This window comes from Empidonax traillii, unplaced genomic scaffold, assembly GCF_003031625.1.
Source record: "Empidonax traillii isolate 1590-97213 ecotype Southwest subspecies unplaced genomic scaffold, ASM303162v1 scaffold10:size5872457, whole genome shotgun sequence".
Classification (NCBI taxonomy): Eukaryota; Metazoa; Chordata; class Aves; order Passeriformes; family Tyrannidae; genus Empidonax; species Empidonax traillii.
Genome location: NW_020955203.1, coordinates 799,011 through 819,105, shown reverse-complemented (window position 1 = coordinate 819,105; position 20,095 = coordinate 799,011). Strand labels below are relative to the sequence as shown.

The 20,095-nt window shown below is 41.1% G+C and overlaps 1 protein-coding gene across 17 annotated transcripts in view; it reads left to right on the top strand.

The window, feature by feature from the left end:
• The window catches only part of CELF4 (CUGBP Elav-like family member 4), a 705,933-nt gene that overhangs the window by 389,550 nt on the left and 296,288 nt on the right, over window positions 1-20,095 (top strand). For 16 of the 17 annotated variants that reach the window (XR_003571384.1, XM_027885287.1, XM_027885278.1 and 13 more), the window contains exon 3: window positions 12,983-13,031. Coding sequence is in view for 16 of the 17 variants with exons in the window: in XM_027885287.1 (XP_027741088.1) it covers window positions 12,983-13,031 (49 nt within the window). In the remaining variant the exon portion in view is untranslated. Of the gene's footprint in view, window positions 1-12,977; window positions 13,032-20,095 lie in introns of all 17 variants that reach the window. The other variant, XM_027885387.1, reaches the window with a different exon arrangement.

Genomic DNA, 20,095 nt, shown 5'->3' with positions numbered 1-20,095 from the left:
GAGTCCATTCCAGTTTGAGATTTTCTATGATTCCATAGCTTTCAGCTCTGTCCTTCCTTCCTTTCTGTATAACTTACTATTATACAGGCATTATCTGTGCCTTGATACCTTGGATTTATGGAGCTTCTAACAAATATAAATTCCCCTTTGCACACACCCCATTTAATCAAAACCTTGCTGGTTTAAGCAGTCTGTTTTATTAAATTACTAACCTATGAAGCCATTAACTCAATTAAAAGCAGCAGTTCTGTGGTCTTGAACAACCAAGGGGTAATATTGCAGTGGTATACGTTATGAAGGTATGGCACGTTATAATAACACTGAGAGCTTATATAGCATTTTAGAACCTCACAATTTTGTAGGAATAATATGTAATTAATCCTCACAATGGGTGCTGAAGATAAAGATTACTGTCTAACCCCTTTTTCCTTGGGGTAAACTGAGTGGGGAAGAAGATTATAGGTAATAGACTTTGTAAAAGTGTACAAGTCTGTATCTTTCCACAGTCTGCATTCACAGTAAGCAGACTTCCCAAATTGCTGTTTTCCTTCTGAGCAAATCAACATCAAGTGACCATTATCAACCTTTCATGTCTCCATATTGTAATGTGTAATGGGCTGAGTTTATTTTAAAACTTTTTTTTTTAGGTGGGAGGGGTGTAAAAATAAACAATACAAAAGTATTACTAAAAGTTAATACTATTATTAAAAGTAAATTATACAGAAGCAGAGACAATAGATAGGCACGGGAACTGGACTTGATTTGAATTTGAAAAAGACAACTTTAGGATAAGTATCTGCTTTAAGCAAAATGCAGACAGGAATAAAAGCAACTTAAAACAGTGAAAATCAAATAATATTTCTAATAATTAACACTGCCTACTGTAAAGATGCATCAGTAATAAATTATCTCAAGCAATCATGGATGATGTATTAATATAAATAAGAGATATTTTATTTTCATTTATTCATTTTCTTTGAGCTATATTTTGAGCATTAAGAGTTGTCTTTTATTCTTTAACAAACTCTTGTTAAAAAGTTGCTTGCTCAGGTCCAGAAGTTGGGGGTTTAAGGAAAACACCATATGTCAGGAGACTAATGATAAAACCCCAAAAGCCAGAAATGCTGGCAGTGCTTGTAAGCAGGGCTAGAGAAGGGTTACCTTTAAATACAGAAGGGTTCACATTATACCCTTATGCAAACAATTAATAAGTAGGGGTTTTTTAGAGTAGGTGATAGGAAAAAAAACCCAAAACAAACCCTACGATTGTTTTCAGTGGTGATGGCTCCATTTTATCTCCTTTCATATTTACACCATGTAGCACCCAATTCACACTGCAGAGAGAGAAAGTACAATCTGGCCCAAATTTTCAAATATGCTCAGCACCCAGTGGACCAAAATCTTTTAATTATCTGTCTATTTGAGAACATCCTGTGTTTGAAGCAGAAGGTTTCTTAACTAGTGTGATTTCTTGCTCGGTTTCCTCTCTACCGTTTATTTATTTAATTTTTTTTTTACTCTCAGCATCACATCTTGAGACTGTTTCTCTGCTATGATTTTGAAAAGATGCTGCTGAGAAACAGCAAGCCTTGTTCTACTCCGCGCTGGTTCAAACATGTCAATGTTGCTTAGTCTTGCTACCCATCTAGCCAGGAGCATCAGACCCTGGGAGTTCAGACTCATACTGCAAAAGGTTAATGGCGACGACCGCCAGAAAGTTTATAGCTGAACTTCTTGTGTCTCTGATCAGCGCGCCCTCCTTAATCAAGTGCCACAGCACAAGGAGGGGAAGGAAGGAAGGAAGGGGGAAAATGCAGTTGGATGAGTTGTCGCTTCTCAACGAGGCCTCTCTGGTTTGCCTCTTCCAGGTTTATCCAAACTGAACATGCTGCGGGAGGAAGCGAGGGGGTCAAGCTTGCAAGAAAGTGAAGAGCAAATGGGGGGTGATGAGGAAGGGAGTAAATAAGTTGGAGCTATGGGTTGTGATGCCAGAGGTGGCATGCTGCTTCCAGCCACTAACAGATGTGGACAGGTGAACCTTTACACCAAATCAATCATCATATTTATTCTAATTGTATCGTAATAGTCCCCCAGGAGCTCAGTTCAAATGAGCTTGACATTATTAAAATTTTAATGCCCAGTTTTCATAGCTGAATGAATATTTAAAGGGTATGTCCCAGGCTTAAGTTATGATGATGAAGAAATTAATGGAATGTCTTGTTTAATGCTTTGGTACATGTTGATGCAAAAAAAAAAAAAAAAAAAAAAAAAAAAAAAAAAAAAAAAAAAAAAAAAAAAAAAAAAAAAAAAAAAAAAAAAAAAAGAAAAGAAAAGAAAAGAAAAGAAAGAAAAAAGTGGTTGTTCAGGGTGGAAAAGAAAGAAAGGCAATGTTTAGGCATAGTTGGAGGAGGAAAGCATCAGTGATGCATTAGTATCAGAAACCAGTTTTTTTGGATAGCTCTCAGTAGAGTGGAAATATTTACCATTCGGGGGGAGAGGGGAGAGGTCAGGGTGTGGTCAAGGACCAGCAGAGAAGCAGCTCCAACATGAATGACAGTTCAGAAATGAATACCTGGGAGTCTCTGACCACATCCCTACATAGTGGAATGAACTTGCTAGCCTTTGTTGGCTGGAACAGAAACAGAAAATCACCTTTGTTACCCAAGCAGGGTGTTTGTTTATTGTAAGTACCCAGATCAACTTTGAAGGATCGCATAATTAATCAGCAAAACTCATCAGTCTGCTAATTATGTTACAGATAATTGTCAAAACATAGGACCAGATGATACCAGTTGTACATAGATGGGAGTGAGAGGCAGCTCCTTTTGCACTGGAGGGCCTGATTCTGTACAGACTGAAACCAGTACAGAGAATTGCACTAACCCTGAGTTTCTCAAACCTGGGAAGATTGTGGGGTTTTATTTCATTGGTTTTGTTTGGGTCTTCTTTTTTATAGCATTCCAGGCTTTTCTCTATTCAAGAAATGTTTGGGAATCTATGGATTTTTGTTTTCCCTTCTTTTTGAAGGCTCTACTATAATTTGCAAAGTTCCAGCTTGTGTTTATTCGTTTACTGTTAGGAACTGAGGACTAATTTGAGCAGCTGGATGGGCTTAAAATCACACCCAGTATGCACTTCCTATCTGTGAAGGATGACAGACTAAAAATTTAGTGCTCTAAGTCCTTTCACAGAAGATTTTCTTTAAAGGGGCACTATAAAGATTAAGATAATATTTTTCTTTCTCTGAGTCTTTCCTTGTTTGTTTTCTTTTTTGTAAAAATACTTTTTTATTTTCCAGTTCAGGAGCTGCAGCCCTGATCCAGTGCACAGCTAAGGGGGTTTATGATTAGGCAAAGTGTTCACACATCTACTTTGAGGTGTGATTTCAAACCAGTTTAGACAAATCAGTGGATAAAGTTGCATGGCTGCTGGGTTTTTTCTGTTTGAATGGGACTTGTTTCAGGTTGTCTTACAATAATTAGATTATATTTGTTTGTTAATAGAACTGAAAGGAGAGCACAACCACACCCCATGTATAGGATAAGGACACACCTTGAGAAAGAAGTTCTTATCTTCAGGAATGCTGCAGCATCTTGCTTGGAGTAGGTTTAGATCTGGTCCTCCTGGGGTGTAGGATGGAGGTAATGGACTGCTCTCTGTTATACTGCAGCAAGCTCACCCCACAGATGACTTTCCCTTGGGAGAAGGAAAATTAGGGTAGGAGGAAGAGAGTGAACACATTACCTTTGAAAGAAGGACCAGTGGCTATGGGAAACCACTTCCTGTCTCAGAGTGGGTCTAGCCCTGTACCAAGGAAAACCATGCTTCCAGTCCTAACCTGGTGATAAACTTTTTCGGTTCCTGGGCAGGCTGTGCTCTAAGTCATGCTCTGAGGCTACCTGCACATTTAGATCAGTGAGAGAGCCTGTATTTCATGGTCCTGGCAGTGGGTGAAAGCAGCTAGTTAACTTACACTGCTTATTCAGTTGTTTGTTAAATGGCAATGCTGTGGAAAACATTTCTCCATGGGCAAAAGGGCTGGCTGTGGTTCTTATCTTTGTGGCCAGGCATACAAAGCTACAAGCACAGAAGGTCTAATCTTCTTGGATGGACAGTGGCCAAGCTCTTTTTGCACTCAAAGCACTGAAGTCAATGGAGCTTGGCCTTGCCTAAAGTCTGTAGAGTCAAGCCAAGCAACCATTAGTGGCAAAGGCAACGTTTGGGTCTTGCTTCAGAAGAAGAGATAAAGCCTAGAGAGTGAAGAGCACATCAGGGGAGTGCCAATAGCCAGGGGTCATGGGCTCAGGATAAGGAGAAGACGAGAGCAGATGTTCATCTCTTAGTGCGGGAACAGGGGTTCTGTCTGTAATGCCTTCAGGGATACATCTGTCTCTCTGGACTCTTTACTGCCCTGCTCATGTCTGTGATGAAGAGTCCTCTGGGCTCTCTGTGACCATGACGTGTCCCATATGCAGAGAACGCCCTACCTGCCCAACAGACAGCAGAAGACTAACATAGCGAGCATCTGTGGGATGTGGGGTCTGAGGGCAGGCTTTCACCTGAGCACTGCAGGCAGAGATAGACCTGCAACCACAAACACCTGGGCTAAGCACACACTGCAAAACTGAACCAGGACCCTCAGCACATGTTCTCATCAGTTGTTTAAGTTCTGTAATGCCTCCTGTGTGCATTAATTTATTAACCATTCTCAGTAGTCTGAGGCTCCATGCTAGTTAGGCTAAGGCTGTCTTGGTGAAGGACAAGAGGAAATGGCCTAAGTTGTGACAGGGAAGGTTTTGGATATTAGGAAAAATTTCTTCCCCAAAAGGGCAGTCAAGCACTGAAACAGGCTGCCAAGGGAAGTGGTGGAGTCACCACCCTTGAAGAGTTCCAAAAACTCATAGGTGTAGCACCTGGGGACATGATTTAGTGTTGGATTTGGCAGTGCCATGTTAACAACTGGACTTGGTGATCTAAGAGATCTTTAACCAACATTTACAATCCTCTGATTCTATGGCTATGCTCTTGCTCTGCCCTGAAGGAGTTTGGTTTCAAAATATCTAGGCTAAAAGAGAATGATGTTGCTTTCTACGCAATGTATGCAGAGTTGGCTAATAGAAAAGGTTAGAAATATAGAAGAAAGATCTTAGATAAAAGGTGTTTGGGGCACATTTTAAAATTGGATGTACATTATCTTGAAATAAACTCAAGAGGGAAATTAGAAGAAATATGAGATTGTGGAAAAGCTTATCCTTACTGATATTAGGGAAGAAGGGAGGAAAGGACAGCAAAAGACTGACTTATTTTTATTTTAGAATTTGATGTGTTTATGAACAGAATTTCACATTGTGATTGCTCATGGTAGCAGCAGGGAACTGGATTTAATGAGCAGAATGTCCATTCAAGAGTTATACCTCTGCTGTCAGGATACACAGACAAATAGACCCTTTTATATGGCTTGGAACAACCAGTGGGCCAGTTCTGGGACTCTTTACTTGCTGGAGTGTACTCACTGAATGTCCAGGGACTTCTCACATAGATAAGGGGTCTGGGGCTGCAGTCGCATTTCCCAAGCTAAAGTCATCATCCACGAGACCCCCTTGTTTCCAGGCAGGAAAGGTCAAGTGCCCGAGCCAAGCAAGATCCGTGAGTGCAATAAATACCCACCTGGATGATCAGGGCACCAGTACGTTAGGTCACCAAGCTACTGTGTGTGAGGAGGCACAGTCTGGCAAGTGAACACAGACCTCTCAAACATCGTTTCTACTATGTGACTGCCCAAAGCTTTAAGGAGAATCTCCTGCTGTCTCTTTCACATGCAGATTTGAGTAAGAAACAATATTTTTAAGCTATAAATAATAAAAAAAAAAATGAAAGGGAAAAAAAAAACACAGTGTTGTCTCTCTTGTTCCAAACATCCTGTGTTTTGTCCTCAAACCTGCTGAGGACTGAGTTCTCCCTTTGCCCTTCCCCACTACATTTAAAACCAGAGCCACCATAATGTTGAACGCTACATGCTCAGCTAAATCCCGGGACAAACCCGGGATTGTTTGTTTTGGAAAGGTTCTGTTTGGCTATTGACAAGATAAGCAGTTTCTTCAAACTCAAGCCCAAACTGTTCTGTGGGGAGAGAGTTTTGTATCTGAAGCCACGGGCCTGTGCACGTGAATCTAAACTGAACTGAAGCCCCCTCCAGGTTCATCTACACGCGGGAGAAAAGGAGAAAGATGAATCAATAGTTAGGCAGATGGATTACAGTGTGTTTTATATGATATATAGAAAATGCTCTCAGAGTGCAGGGATGGCCGATAGCAATCATTCTCAGGGGTAGGCACCAGAGCATGGACTGATTTGTAAAGGTCAGACCCTTCAATGCGTTTTTTTCTTTTTCATATCTCACACATTCCTGTTTCAGGTCTTCTCATCAGTTTGTGTACATGTCTATGACATATATCTCATCAGACAGGGAAGTGGGTGGTGGGGAGCAATTAAGAATCTTTTACCCGAATAAGGTTTGGGATAGTCATTTCGGATGTGATGTATTACTAATGAGTACTTCCCACAAGGCAAAGCAATGTGGTTTGTTTCTTTTTTTACTAAACTTTTTAAACTATTTCCTCTTCCTACTCTTTCATTAATCCAACATTGTACCGCTCTGTAATGCCCACAGTAAGTGTAGCTAATGTGTGATTACATGGCAATGCTTGCAAACACAGCACTTACCTCTGTTCCCATAGGGGCAGGTGTTTGCTCCATCATCATCATCCATGAATTACAGATGAAATATACAAATACAGGAGGCTGGTTGTGCAGCTAACCTGTGTTGAAGAAGCCTTCCTTATTCTGTAACATTCAGAGAAATTTCCCTGAACCTGAGCCCTGACTTCATGTTTTTTTCTTCAGAGAGAGGAGATTGCTTTGGATTCACACTTATAGCTATCTAGTTTAGATCACTGTAATTCAATTATGTCACTCAGAACCAGGTAGGGAGTGATTTACTTGAACTTTGCAATTACACATACACAATTCAATTGTAGGTGATTTTCTTGGCCTTTCCAACTTTGACACTAATATACTTTGCATTTCCTTAGGGCCCTCAATCAGGGCATATTTTGTTCAGTGCTTTAAAAGTTATGACCCACTCCTACAAACACATTCCTGCCAATACCTTTACTCACATAAATTGCTGTATTGAATTCAGAGGAACTACTGTTGTGTTCTTGGCACGTTTGAAAACAGACTCATGGCAGACTCAGTCGGCAGAAGTGCTAAAATGAAAATCCTCTTAGTGTTCTGGGGAGAGATTTTTAACAGAAAAACCTGTCCCACCGAAGACATAAATAGTGAACATGTTTTCTGGAAATTTCAGAGCAGTTATTAAACTATTCATACCTCCAATTAACATCTGAGCTATGCGATAAGATCGTCAAGAACTGCATAACATTTTTAGGAAGGAAGTTGCTCTGGGATGGGATTTGTTTTCCAAAAGGCTAACCAGCATCCATAGAGATGCAGTAGTGCCCAATAAGCATTTGCTAAGATCTGCTAGCTCACATCAGCATTCTATTCTTCATGATTAGGTCACAGCATTGATCGAGGGGGCTGCTGCCTGAAAAATACCAAGCACAACAGAACATCAGTGAGCAAGAAGAGTTTGCTATTTGCCCCCATAATGTTCACATAATTCAGGCATAGAAAAAACTGGATGATTATTTCCTTGGCTATTTAACACTAGACTTTAGATACTTTTTTTCATCAACCACCTTCATGGTACATTATGGTAACTTTATCTTTATTGTAGAGAAGAAAGAGCTGAGAAAGAGGTAATGATGTGTCCAAAGTCACCCAGAAGGCCAGTGCAGTAGCACCTCTACTTTTTACACTTTTTAGGAACTTCAGGAAACATGGACAGCAGATTCCTTTCATCATAGATTTTTTGTACAAATCAAAGCCCCAATCTGTTCTCAGAGAGAATTCAGGTTTTTTTTAAGACCTCTAAGGAAGGGTGGAAAGGTTATTTATTATTATCTAGATGATTACCAGGATCATCTTCCATGGTCTTATAGCACATATAAGATCTTGAATAATCTTTTTTCTCCTGAAATTTTGTAATCCTTAAGCGCAATCATCAGATTATCTCCAGTATAGCTCTCTTTTGCTTGGACATGCTCTCTCTAACCATCAGTGACATTTCCATGATCTTCAGTACTCTCCTTATCTCCTCACCTTTCCTTCCCATCTCAGATCACATTTTAATCTATTCAGTGTATCTCCATGCTTTTTGATTTTTTTTCCATTTCTTCTTATTTTTTAATCGCTGCATTTGTCCATTCCCAAACCTGGTAGAGTCTTAGTCCTAGCTAGAGACACTAGATATACTGATAGGCAATGAAAAACTGAGCGAGAAAAGAAAGAAAAGGGTAGTAGGAACAGTGAGAAGAAGAAAGATGGAAACAGTGAGAAATCAGCTGTCTCTGCTTCACACTCTTCTTTCCCAGGTGATCCTTCTACCTGCTCTAAATTAATATCAAAGCCAGAGGGAGAAGAAGAGGGTTGGTGGGGGAGAAAACGACAACCTTAGGAAAAGAAAAATCATGATGCAGAAAAGCGTCTGTCCCCTGTCTAATTCCTGCAGTGGCCTGTAGCTGATGGTGCTGAGAAAAATACAGCAGCAAGCTCTGACATTTCATTTCTGTGGAGAATTGAAAAAGGGCTTGCTATAATTCATCGCTTCTTGTAACTCAAACCCTTTTTGACAGGAGTACCTGCGCTGTCTTTTAACAGTGGCACCACAGTGGCCGTAATTGGACATGAAAAATGATGTTGTGTTTCTACTTGCTGGGAGAATTGGAGTGGGGGTAGGTGGGGCAGTGGCAATTTGGTGTGAGATGGTGATATCTGGCATAATTTGAATGGGTTGGTTTTAGGAAAAAAAAAAAAAAAGGAATAAAAAGCCAAATTTAAGGGTATGAAGTGTAACAAGTAGGATCATCTTGTCCAAGGTGTGTGAAGGTGGTTTTCAAGAGATGAGCTTGCAAAGAATCAAAGAAAACTGAGAAGTGTGACGCACGTAAAGTTCTAACTTCTCCATAAACCCAAACATTTATGGCACCTGTGGGAAAAGGACTTACAACACCCCTTTCTGAAAGGGACTGATTCACAACTGCAGTGGTACCCAGTGCCCATAATTTCTGGTACAGATGTGGAACATGAGTAACTCAGGCTTTTCCTGAGTCCACATTGGGAACATAATTGTGAATAAACCCCTGTTTTGCCACCTGCTTACCACCTGTTGGAAAACTGGATCTGTCATGTGTAACCAGACACCTAAATTAATTTTTTTGGCATTGCCTAAATCTCTTTGGGCCCCAGTGGCTCTCAGCACATCTTTGCTACAAAACCGCTGTTGAGTGAGGCAATTCAAAGCAAATTTTTGACCAAACAGGGCTCTGAAAAATGAATGAGGATAAACATTGCCCTGATTTGTAATGGTTTCATACCTATTGAGCATTCTGGTTCCCCAAAGTCAGGCATCTTCATATTGTGTAGAGAATAAAAAATTTAGGCAGGTCCTAAAGGTTGGGAGAGAGGCAAAAGAGGAGATAAACACTTCCTGGGTTAACTGATGGTAAAATAGTATACTTCTTTTGCAGTGGCAGCCCAGTAGGAATAAAAAAGAATAAGGAACCCTAGATCATATTTCAAAGGAGAGCACAGAGGATCCATGGGCAGAGGAAAGAAGGACCACTGAATGGACAGAAGTGTAGCACATTCTAGAGGAAAGCCCAACAGATTACATCCGCTCCATCTGTCAGATCAGATGCTGGGTCAGCCTGCCCAGGTCTTTTCTCATGTTTCCAAACCTCTCTTCTAGAGACAGAGTTCAATAAAAGCCTCACAGTCACATCTGTAATTTCTATGATCCCATCCGGATTTCCATGGTATTAATCAGATTTGCTGCCTGATTTCTTCTATCATACTCACAGGGTACACCATGACAGGACAGATATTAAAGATGTCCATATCAGTATTCCCTCAAACACTCTACAAAAGATTCCATTTTGGAGTATAAACTTTGGTTTCATTTCATTAAACCCATGGCAATTCCCAGGTGAAGAATAAGCAGGGGGCTTGAATCTCTAAATTCCCTTCTCCCCAAGAAGGCATTTCCCCAGACTGGGAAAGCTACATCTTTCTACCATTTTATTTCCCCATATAGCCCTTTTCTGGTCCCCATGACAGCTCCTTGCTCCAAGAGTGTCTGTGTTAAAAAAAAAAGAAAAAAAAAATCCATAGATGGAGAGAGGAAACTTAATTATTTTCCTCTCAGTGTTTCTCCCTATAATTGGTGTCTTTCATGTCAAGATGATCTCAATTTGTATTATGGGCTCTGTGCAGGCAGCACTTTCTCTTTGGTCTGTAAAGAAATTGTCAAGTGTATAAATCATAGTGTACATTAAATTACACTAGGCTTTTACTTATTAATTCCCCCAGTTTTTAGTTCCTCTGTTGGATGCTCCTTCCCNTGCCTTTTGCAAGCTGATCACATCCAACTCAACAAGTAGGAAGAGCTCTGTTTGATTTTCCTAAAGGTTGGCTCCAAAGCCTACTCGAGTGCAGTGGGGATTTTCATAGAGTTCAGATCAGTACCTATGTTGTAGATTTATGGGGTATTCTGCATCGCAAGGCTGTGTCCATTTTGGATTCCAGACCTTGCCTCTCTAGGGCTGTGCACTGCACACCTCCTATAAATTCCTGTCTACCGTGACTGTTTCTCTTGCTGACTGCTTGGGATGCAGGTTCCGGCTGTAGCTGAGTGAGCACCAGGAGCCTCTGACCACCATCCTCTGCCCACAGGAGTTAGATTAGCTATCAGGACCACATTTGGAACCCAGAATACATAGCAAGAGTGCAAGTGTCAAAAGTCGGACCTTGTTATGCAGGTGGTGTCAACACCAACCTGCTACAAACACAAACCAGTCACAGACTTTGAGTAGCTGAGGGACGTAATGGGGCAATTTGGCTTCATTATCCTGCACATGAGAGCCAAGATGGGGTTTGTCTGGCATAAGTCCAATAAAGGTGAAAGTCACCTAAATGCATAGTCTATCTTTGTGATCACCAGAGAGGAACAGGCACTTCAGAAGACCGCACATTCCTTTCATTTTAGACACTTTAAGAGTGGTTTAAAATTACAGGTTTTGTACATTTGGAGTTACATGACATAAATTACCCTCTGCATCTGTGTGATGTCAGATCTTTAAATGTCTGTAACAGCTAACTGTTCACATGTTACAGGAGCCCTATGGCAGGATGTCTGTCCTGCTGCTGCTAAATATATTGCCTCTGGCCCTGCTAAATATCTTGTGATACCTATGTGAGTGATGGGTCTTTACAGCTGCAGAAGCAGGGGCTGATACAAGCTTTATCTGGTACTAGATTCTCTGTTGGTTTTAGCAGAGCAGAAACTGTTCAGTAGCGTCTGGAGCCACTGATCCTTCTCTCTCTGAGTGTGAGTCTAACTGTAGTCAGTTTATGGATAAGTACATTTTTCTCTAGAGACAACAATGCAGCAGGATCTGCTAAGCTTTTCATCATCTTAACCTACTTGTCAGCCAGCTTGATAACTTGTTATTACTAAATATGTGTGCAGAGCAATTAGAATAAATCTAAGTTATTATGAACTATTTTCCAAAAAAAAATTAAAAAAAAATAGGAAAAGGGAAAACTGGGAGGGGGGAGGGGGAAGGAATAAAACTAATGGATCTGCTGCCCAACTGTGATTAGCCACAAATAAGGGATTTATAGTATCCCCTGAAGGCACCCTGTGACATTCATCAGCCAATTTGCGGTCCAACTTTATTTGGGAAGACATATGTTGGGAGATTCCTATTGTCTTCTGACCTCCTGCTCCTTGTGATACTTGTTTGAACTTATACTTTATTTGTTGGTTGAAAAACGTAAAAGATATTTTCATTCCACTCAGACATGGCCACACATAGAAAGATATTTTGAATAATCCTTGTGCACAGCAGTGTATGGACTGCTCTATGTGCCAAGGAGTAAGAGGCAAGGAAGAGCTTTCAGGTTAATCTCAGCTGGTTCTGATCCACTTTGCATCTCTGGCTATTGACAGGAGGGTTATATCCTCACCCCTGTTATCAGACACCCACATCAAGTCTGCACTGCCAATGAAGTCCATTGTGGACATCTGTTGCCCTCCTTGGAGCGAGCAGCTCTGGGGATAGTGATGGTCCCTGATGCTTTTGTTGACTGACAAAGGGATAATTTTGATAACAGAAATCCTATTCGCAGCACAGTGGCAAGGTTTTTGTGCTTGTATTTATTCTGATGGGAGAAAGTAAGAGCATGCCTGAAAAAGCAACACAGAGAGAAATTTTGACTTATATCCTGTCCTCTACTATGTCAAAAAATGACAGCATCGAACACTCCTGCAGCATGTAGACAAATCAGATCCAAATCCCACTCCCCAAGTATGAAATGGAGTCTGCTATGTTACACGTGACTATCCTACTGAGCTAACAGTAGAAGTGGAATTTGCTTTTCAATTTTCAGCATGCCAGTCTCAAGAAAACTTGGCAATTAAAGTCTCACTGATCCTGATGTTCTGACAAAGCATTTCTACTCTCACACAGTAGTGTTTCCAGAAGAAACTGTTAGAAATTTTAAAAGTTGTGTTTAAAATTTCATGACCTGTGTGAAATGAGTCAGATCCCTCTCCCAGTGTGATTCAACAGAGCTACTGTCAGGTAAATGGAGTGACACTGATTTATTTACCTCAGAACAAGCAGCAGCCTTTGCTCCATGGTTGCTTCCATGTTTGCTAATTGTTTTTTTCCCCCTCCTTGTGGAGTAAATTCTGGTGCTAATTATGATGTACGGCAAAAAACAAAGCGAGACTCTGCATATGAAAGTTTGGTTCCTCCATTAATTACATGTTTCTCTTTGTTCTTCCTTGCAGATGAACAGACCGATCCAGGTGAAACCAGCGGACAGCGAAAGCCGAGGAGGTAGTTGACTGCATTGCTTTCAGCCACAGTGCTAAGTATAATTGTTGTCTCTGGCTTCTCTCAGGCAATGTGCTGATCAATTAGTAACGTAATCACTGCCAAAGAAATTCCCTCCGCAGCAAAGATTCTCTTTATTAAATCTCCTTTACTTCATCTCACTTTCCTCATATTCAATTATTATTTGATTTTAAAAGGCAGGCAGGTGCCAGCGATTGCCTGAGAAACAAATAACTGCCTCGTTAAGAAGTGAAGCATCAGGCACTGACTTAACAAAGTTTAACAGCAGTGACGGCAATGTGGGTTTTTTTCAGACCTACGTTGTGCTGATCTGCAGAGGTATTTAATTTGGTTAAGATAAAGCAGATATTTTATGGTTTCTCTGACCATGTTGTTTCTGCTTGCACTGAAGCAATTCTGCTTTTGGAGAAAGCAAATTCTCAGCTGGCAGAGTTTTCTGCACCTGTATCAGCTTATCTGGATAAACCTGTTGTGGAAACTGAAGACTCCTCTTAGACCCGGGGAGTTATTCAGGATTTGCACAGGTGCAGCTGAAATCAGGAGCTGGTCTTTTGCTTTTCCATCCTGCACAGTGGATTTGGAAGGCTTTGCTAAGTGACTGTTCAATAGATCACCAGTGATAAGGTGTTTCCTGTAAAAGGTTTTCAACTTGAACTGATGTGGTGATACTTCACTGTACTCTTCTAATAGGACCCTGTTTGTCAGATCAAACACAGGGCTCACTAAGGAAGTGTGAGATGGTCTGTTATGCTGGATAAATTACCATCTGCTTTTTTTTTTTCCTTATATCTGTACATTTATATATATACATGCATATATATATAATGACATGTTTCCTTCCTCTCTATCCCTATCTCTTAGGGGAAAAAATAGAGAGGCTTTTCCTCATCTATGCAGTAAAAACCTCTAGAGCTTCTGTATCAGATAAGTGTGGGAGTAGGGTTTGTCATTTAGTAATGATATGGCTCTTCGATGTCTGAAAACTTTTCAATTTCCACCATAAATGTAAACTCTTCCTCATTTGTGAGATGACTATCTTTGTGCTGGCATTAGTGGAAATCTCCAGCAACAACTACTTAAAAGGAGTAAAATGCCTCAAAGAGAGAGCACACCATGTTCTCTTCCCATTTGAAAGCTGTGGATTCCAGAGGCTTTGGCTGTGTCAGTGTGAGGCTGAAACTCTCCAGTGACTCAAGTCATTGGGAGACTGTATGCAGCTAGCTTGTAGTTAAAGGACTGGTGTTATGGAGTGGTGAAACTGGCAAGTCAAGAAAGGCTCTGAAAGGAAGGGCTGCGGTGCCATGTAATTGCAGAGCAGGAGAGAAACTGAGTGCTGGGAAAACGTCAGAGGTCTGAGGGATAAATATTGCAGTTTCAGAGCACCCCTTAAAGAAAATTTGAGGGAATTTGGCCAGCACTGGGCAGGAAGTATCTGATGGGATCTGCGATGGCAAGTTCTGCTATGAAGGGCTGCAGCACATCTCTGCAACAAAGGCATGTCACATTGTACAGCACTGTCCGGTAGTTTTTAGCAGAACCAGGTCAATTTCCCCCTTTTCCCTCCCTGTCTCACGATCTGGCTCTGTGTCTGAGCAGGACTGGGTAAGCCATGGGCAGTTGTCAACGCCAGTCTCCTGGGGGAAAAGGGAAAGGCTCAGCTGCCTGGGCAAATGAGGGGACATTATGCACATTCCAGTGGAGCTCGTGCCGACAGCGAGAGTTAAGGGAGGGCCTTTTGTCTATTTAATTAGACATACCAAAAAATAATAATTAGGCTGGCCAATTTGCTTAGTGCGCCTACAGGGTATGTAGCTCCCAATCACTCTTTTTCTCTCTTTTTTTTTTTTTTTTTTTTTTTTTTAAATGCAAATCAGTAATAGAGAACACATGCCTGGCTTTCTGGGAAGGGTTTTCAGGCTCCTTTGCTGAGAGCAGCTGCTTTCAGGAGCGGTGGCTTGAACTGCAAAGGGCTCCGGTGGCAGTTTGATTCCACATTATCTGTCACACCAGTGTTTCCCTCCCCATTGTGTTTTAGCTAATTATCTCCCCATCTTGCACAAACCTCATCTCTTCCCATCCAGTCTGCTCCCATATTGCTTCTATCGGTGGTGATCACAATGCAGAGGCCAAGCGGGTGGGTTCATCATTGATGTGAAAGACACGTTGTCCTAATTCCCCACTGACAAGCTGCTTCTGGGCTGGTGATGTTTCAGGACGGCATGACTCAAGGGCAACTAAGGGAGAAAAGAACAATTGGCACCCAAGGGAGGCATTGTACGAAAACTTACGTTCTTCAAGAGCCCACCGGTTAAAGCAGGCGCGGCAAACAGAATGCTAAAAAGGAGGCCATGTATCTTAGGAGCACATCAAAAGACTTCATTAGGGCTGCAAGATAAAGGTCAGCTTCAACAACAAAGAAACTTAAGTTGTAGCTTATTATACCCTGTCCAAGTATTGGACTGGGACATGAGGGAAGAGGGGGGCTTGGGAGACAAAGGAGTTCTTCTGCATAGCACGTGTCTTTTGGTCTGCCCAAAGTCCATACTCTTAATACACATCTATCTCCTGAATTATGGTGAATTTTGGTGCCAGGCCACGGTGCTAGTGAAAGAATGCAGTGCTCTTTGAACCTGTAGTTTGCAAGGAGGTTTTTACTGAAAGTCGTGAGCAGTATTCATGAGGAAGTGCGATTGTGTTTTATTTACTGGCAAATACTTGCATTTTGCTAAAACATGAATCTTTGAATTTTCCAGCAAGTTCTCCCATAGCTGAAAGGTGATGAGAGTCCCAAATTTATTTTCTCCCTCACTCAGATTCTGCTCAGTGCTTTTTCCTATTGTTCTTCTGGAGTCCGTATTTTGGTGGTCTTTAACCCTTCCTGTGTCCTGATTCTCCATTGAACCAAAATAGCATCTTAGCATTTGGGGTATGTGAGCAAGAATTTAGAGTATCAGACCACCTAGGTTTGAGGAAGAATTCAAAATGTTGCTTGGCACAAATTACACTCAACCCACCAAAATGGAAATGCTGAGCACCCCATATTAGTTTTGCTTGGTTTATTTATTTTTTTTTTTTTTGTTAATCTCCATATTGGACTAGGAGCAAGACAAAGAGTGAAAAACTTTTCAACAAAAACTGGCATTATTTACATTTGCCTAATCTCACAGGAACTAGAAATGAATGTGTCCTCAATATATTTCTCTAGGGAAATAGACTAAATTAATGGAAAAATTTTGCAATTTATGTTCCAGCTTGTTTGTGCATATGCGTGTATAGTCAAGCTACAAAATGTTTCATAGGGCTATTCTTTCTACAGAATGCTTCATGAAGCCTCAAATACTTGATCAGAAAGTCGGAGTCCTTTGGGATTTTATAGAGATTTTAGCAGTAGTGGAATTGATAGAACATGACAAAAAGGGAACAATTCATTATTTTGTTCTGAAAAATCACAGTGTAATTCTTGCTTTATTTAGGATATCTTTAAAAACTCGCATTGGCCTTTGTTTTGGTCAAATTTTAACTTCACTATATGGAAGTCATTTTGCCGGAGATTAGTTAGTCCAATATGTTTTTAGGAATGTAATTTTTAAGTCCACATTAAACTTTTGAACATAACATATCCCAGAACATTTTATTATTTTCATCTTAGTGAAGCTGGTTTGTTTTTTTTTTTTTTTTTTTTTTTTTTTTTTTTTTTTTTTTTTTTTTTTTTTTTTTTTTTTTTTTTTTTTTTTTTTTTTTTTTTTTTTTTTTTTTTTTGTTCCTTGGTTCCTTTCCTCAGCTCTAAAAATAGCCTGTAGATATCCATGGCCTAAAGTTTCTCAGACTCAGAGATAAGATTTCAAGTCTGTTTTGTGGTTTGGGACGAAAGTTTGTAGCCATTTCTTATTTCATCCACAACATCTCCAGCTCTCACTAGAAAACTCTCACTGCAGCTGGCAGGGTTAACCTATGATAAATGCAGCCCTGAGGTCCCACTACGTTGCGCAGGCAGTAACATTTTTTAAAAGGAAAGGACTCTCCTGCTGCTCTAGTTGCAGTCCGTTAGTGATGCTTAGATGCTCCACTGCTCCCACATTCCTCTCAAAGGACAGAGGAAGGTCTGTAAAGGAAGGCATGCAAAGATGCACATGGTGTGCTACCCAGAACCAGTGTTAATGTCACTTCAGTAAGAGGCGCTTCGCAGTGGTTTTTGAGGTCCTCCAGCATCTTGTGGAAGAGAAACACAAGGTTGCTGGACTAAAGAAAATAGAAAGGAAAAGCAGAAAGTGATTAAGAGTTTAGGATGCAGTTTCCTGCAGAGAGGGTATTGACATATTTACAGGAGATGCTGTGGTGCATTGTATTGCAGTGTTTTCAGCATGCAAGAAATCTACTAAAGCTTCTGTCTGTTTTTGTGCTTTCAGGCAGATTATTTCTGTGCATGTTTAAGGGAAGCATACAAAGTGGGTTTTTCTTGTCTGCTGTTTGGCAGCTGGAAGGCTTGGACTTCCTATTTCAACAGACTTGCTGCATTTCTCTACCTGTTACTTGACCTGCAGGCTCTGAAACTACCTGTTTGGTTATGGTTTATTCCAGATTCAGAGCAAAATGTTCAAGAACTAAATTACAGTTAACAGCGAAGCAGTGGTGCCTTGCTCACGCACTGTGACCTGACTCTTTTTATGCCTTCAACTTAGTAACAATGATGGGACCAGAATGGCCTCTCCACAGTTTCTAAGTTCTATTTGCATTTAGGACAAAAGTCCAAGTCTAATTCTTATTTCATCTAGGTCTTTTCTAGCTCACTAGCTCTCTACTGCAGGTGGCAGGGTAGTTTGTGACAAGCACAGCCCAAGGTCCCAGTAATTATTTGGCATGTAACTGTTTTCCATTTAACTGGTCAGAATTCCATGGCTTGTGTAGATGGTCAAAACCTCTCAGGAGGTTTCCTACACAGGTACCAGCCAGATCCAGGCCTGTTTAGGTTCTGCATTTAAGCAAGACTGTTTTCTTTTAGCTTTGTTGTCTTCACACTGGTATAACAATGCCACATGGGATGATTTCCTTCTTCCTTGGAAGCCCTTTGTAAAGAGTAGGCTTGTTTGCTTAGACCTTCAGACCACAAAGGTCTGAAGAAGAGAGGTGAAGATAATCAAAGAGAGAGCAATCTTCACAGAGCTCATCATCGTCTCTTCTGCACTGCTGAAGGTTGGGCTATAGAGGTGCCCAAGAAATCCTGAATCTGGGTCAATGAATGTGTCAGAGTTGTATCTTCGTAGTTCTCATCTCTTCCTTATTTCTGAGCCACATGTTGCCTCTAACATCAACCTCTGTGGAAGAAATTTTGCCGGCAGTTCCCCATCTTTTACCTTTGGTGAACTTCTTTAAAAGGCTTCCAACCCCAGAACCTGGAGACCAGGCTGAGGGAATGTCCAGTTTTGAGGTGGTAATCCATACAACCTTCCCCTCCCTATGTGGCCTGCCACAGCTTTTTCTTCAACTGCTCATCTTCTTTTCTTTTGTTGTCTCCACACCCATTTAGCAGGTAGCACTGGGAAACAATCCAGGGAAGCAGATAATGTTCTCCCTTCTCAGAGCTCCATTAACTCTTTGAACATCAGCATGAGCGCAGTACAATGCAACTTGATCTTCTGGAGCTCGGGTAGAGAATGGCGCAGACAGGAACTTGCAAAGGTCCCACGACACACGAATGCCAGCCTTCACTGACCACATTGCACTGGCAATGCTGACTGTTAGCTGGACAGCAACAGCTCCTGTGTTCGCATTTTGTGGTGTCTGGACTCAAGACCTGTGGAAAAAACATGTATTCCCATTTTTTTCCCCTTGGTGTGGACAACAGTTTAAACAGCATCTCTCTCCCTTCTTGTCATTCCTTGCAGTTTGAAAGGAGATTTTCACCTCCATGTGAGATCCTCCTCCTAAGCCTCATACATCACCTCCTCCAGAGATTTGTCCCAAATGTTATCAGCTGATTTTGACTGTTCTTCCAGGAGGCACCACCACACCCAAACCTAAATATTTTTTCTCTGTTAATTACATGTGTCCAACATTATCCACCAATAATGAGTTGTTGTATCTCTATGTGGAGGGTAAAGAGAAGGAATGACTGTTTAAAAATAAACTGATATTCTGTTAAAAAAATCCACCAGAAGTAGACATGCGATCATGAGTCAAAGGGGGGGGGGGGGAAGGAAAAAAAGGAAAAATAAGAACCTAAGAAAAAATCTTGATATTACACTGGGAGGAAGCTTTCTTGCCTCAGAGGCTGGGAAAATGTCGGAACCAGCAGAAAACCTCAGTGTCACTGACAGGGTGGTGCTCCTGAGGAATGGCTGTTGGACATGCCGTAGTATTGGGAGAGATGTCAATGCCTTGAAGCATGTTTTCCTCTCCTTCTGTGTAGTCAAAAGATGAAGGAAGAGCTGGGCCCAGGACCACAACAGCCACTTAAGGCATCCCAAAGTCTTGAGCATCAGTCTGGACCCTTCTGGCCTGTGTGTCCTGGTGTTCTTTCCATGGAATAGGAAAGTCGACGGCAGGTACAAGAAAGTCATTTAGAATTTACCATTCTTGCTTTCTGCCAATTCAGGTGAAGGCAAAGCCAAGCTTTGGACCCTGTTTTGTGTTAAGCATCTTTCTACAGCAATGTCTAAGGCTGTTGAGTTCAAAGGGAACATGTCCATTGAATTTTATTTCAGGTCTGAACGTCTGTTAAAATCTGTGGTGTTTTTCCTTTAGACCTAAGATAAACTTCATCTAGAAAGAGCATTTTACTTCTCATGGAAATCTTCTCTTTCTAGCTGTAGCTGCTTGTGAGACTGATTACATCAATGGGAAATGAAAATCTCTTAGTTTATTGTGGAATTTCAGGACTGCATGACCCTACTGACAGTTGACACCCTGTTGTCCTCAGAAGGCTGTATTTTCAAGCAGACAGAATGTACCAGCATGCAAATGCGTCAGTTAATTCAAAGTGGCCCTGGATGACCCCATTCATGCTTTCCACTCCCTGGTAAAACTCAATTCTGGGGGAGAAAAAAGGC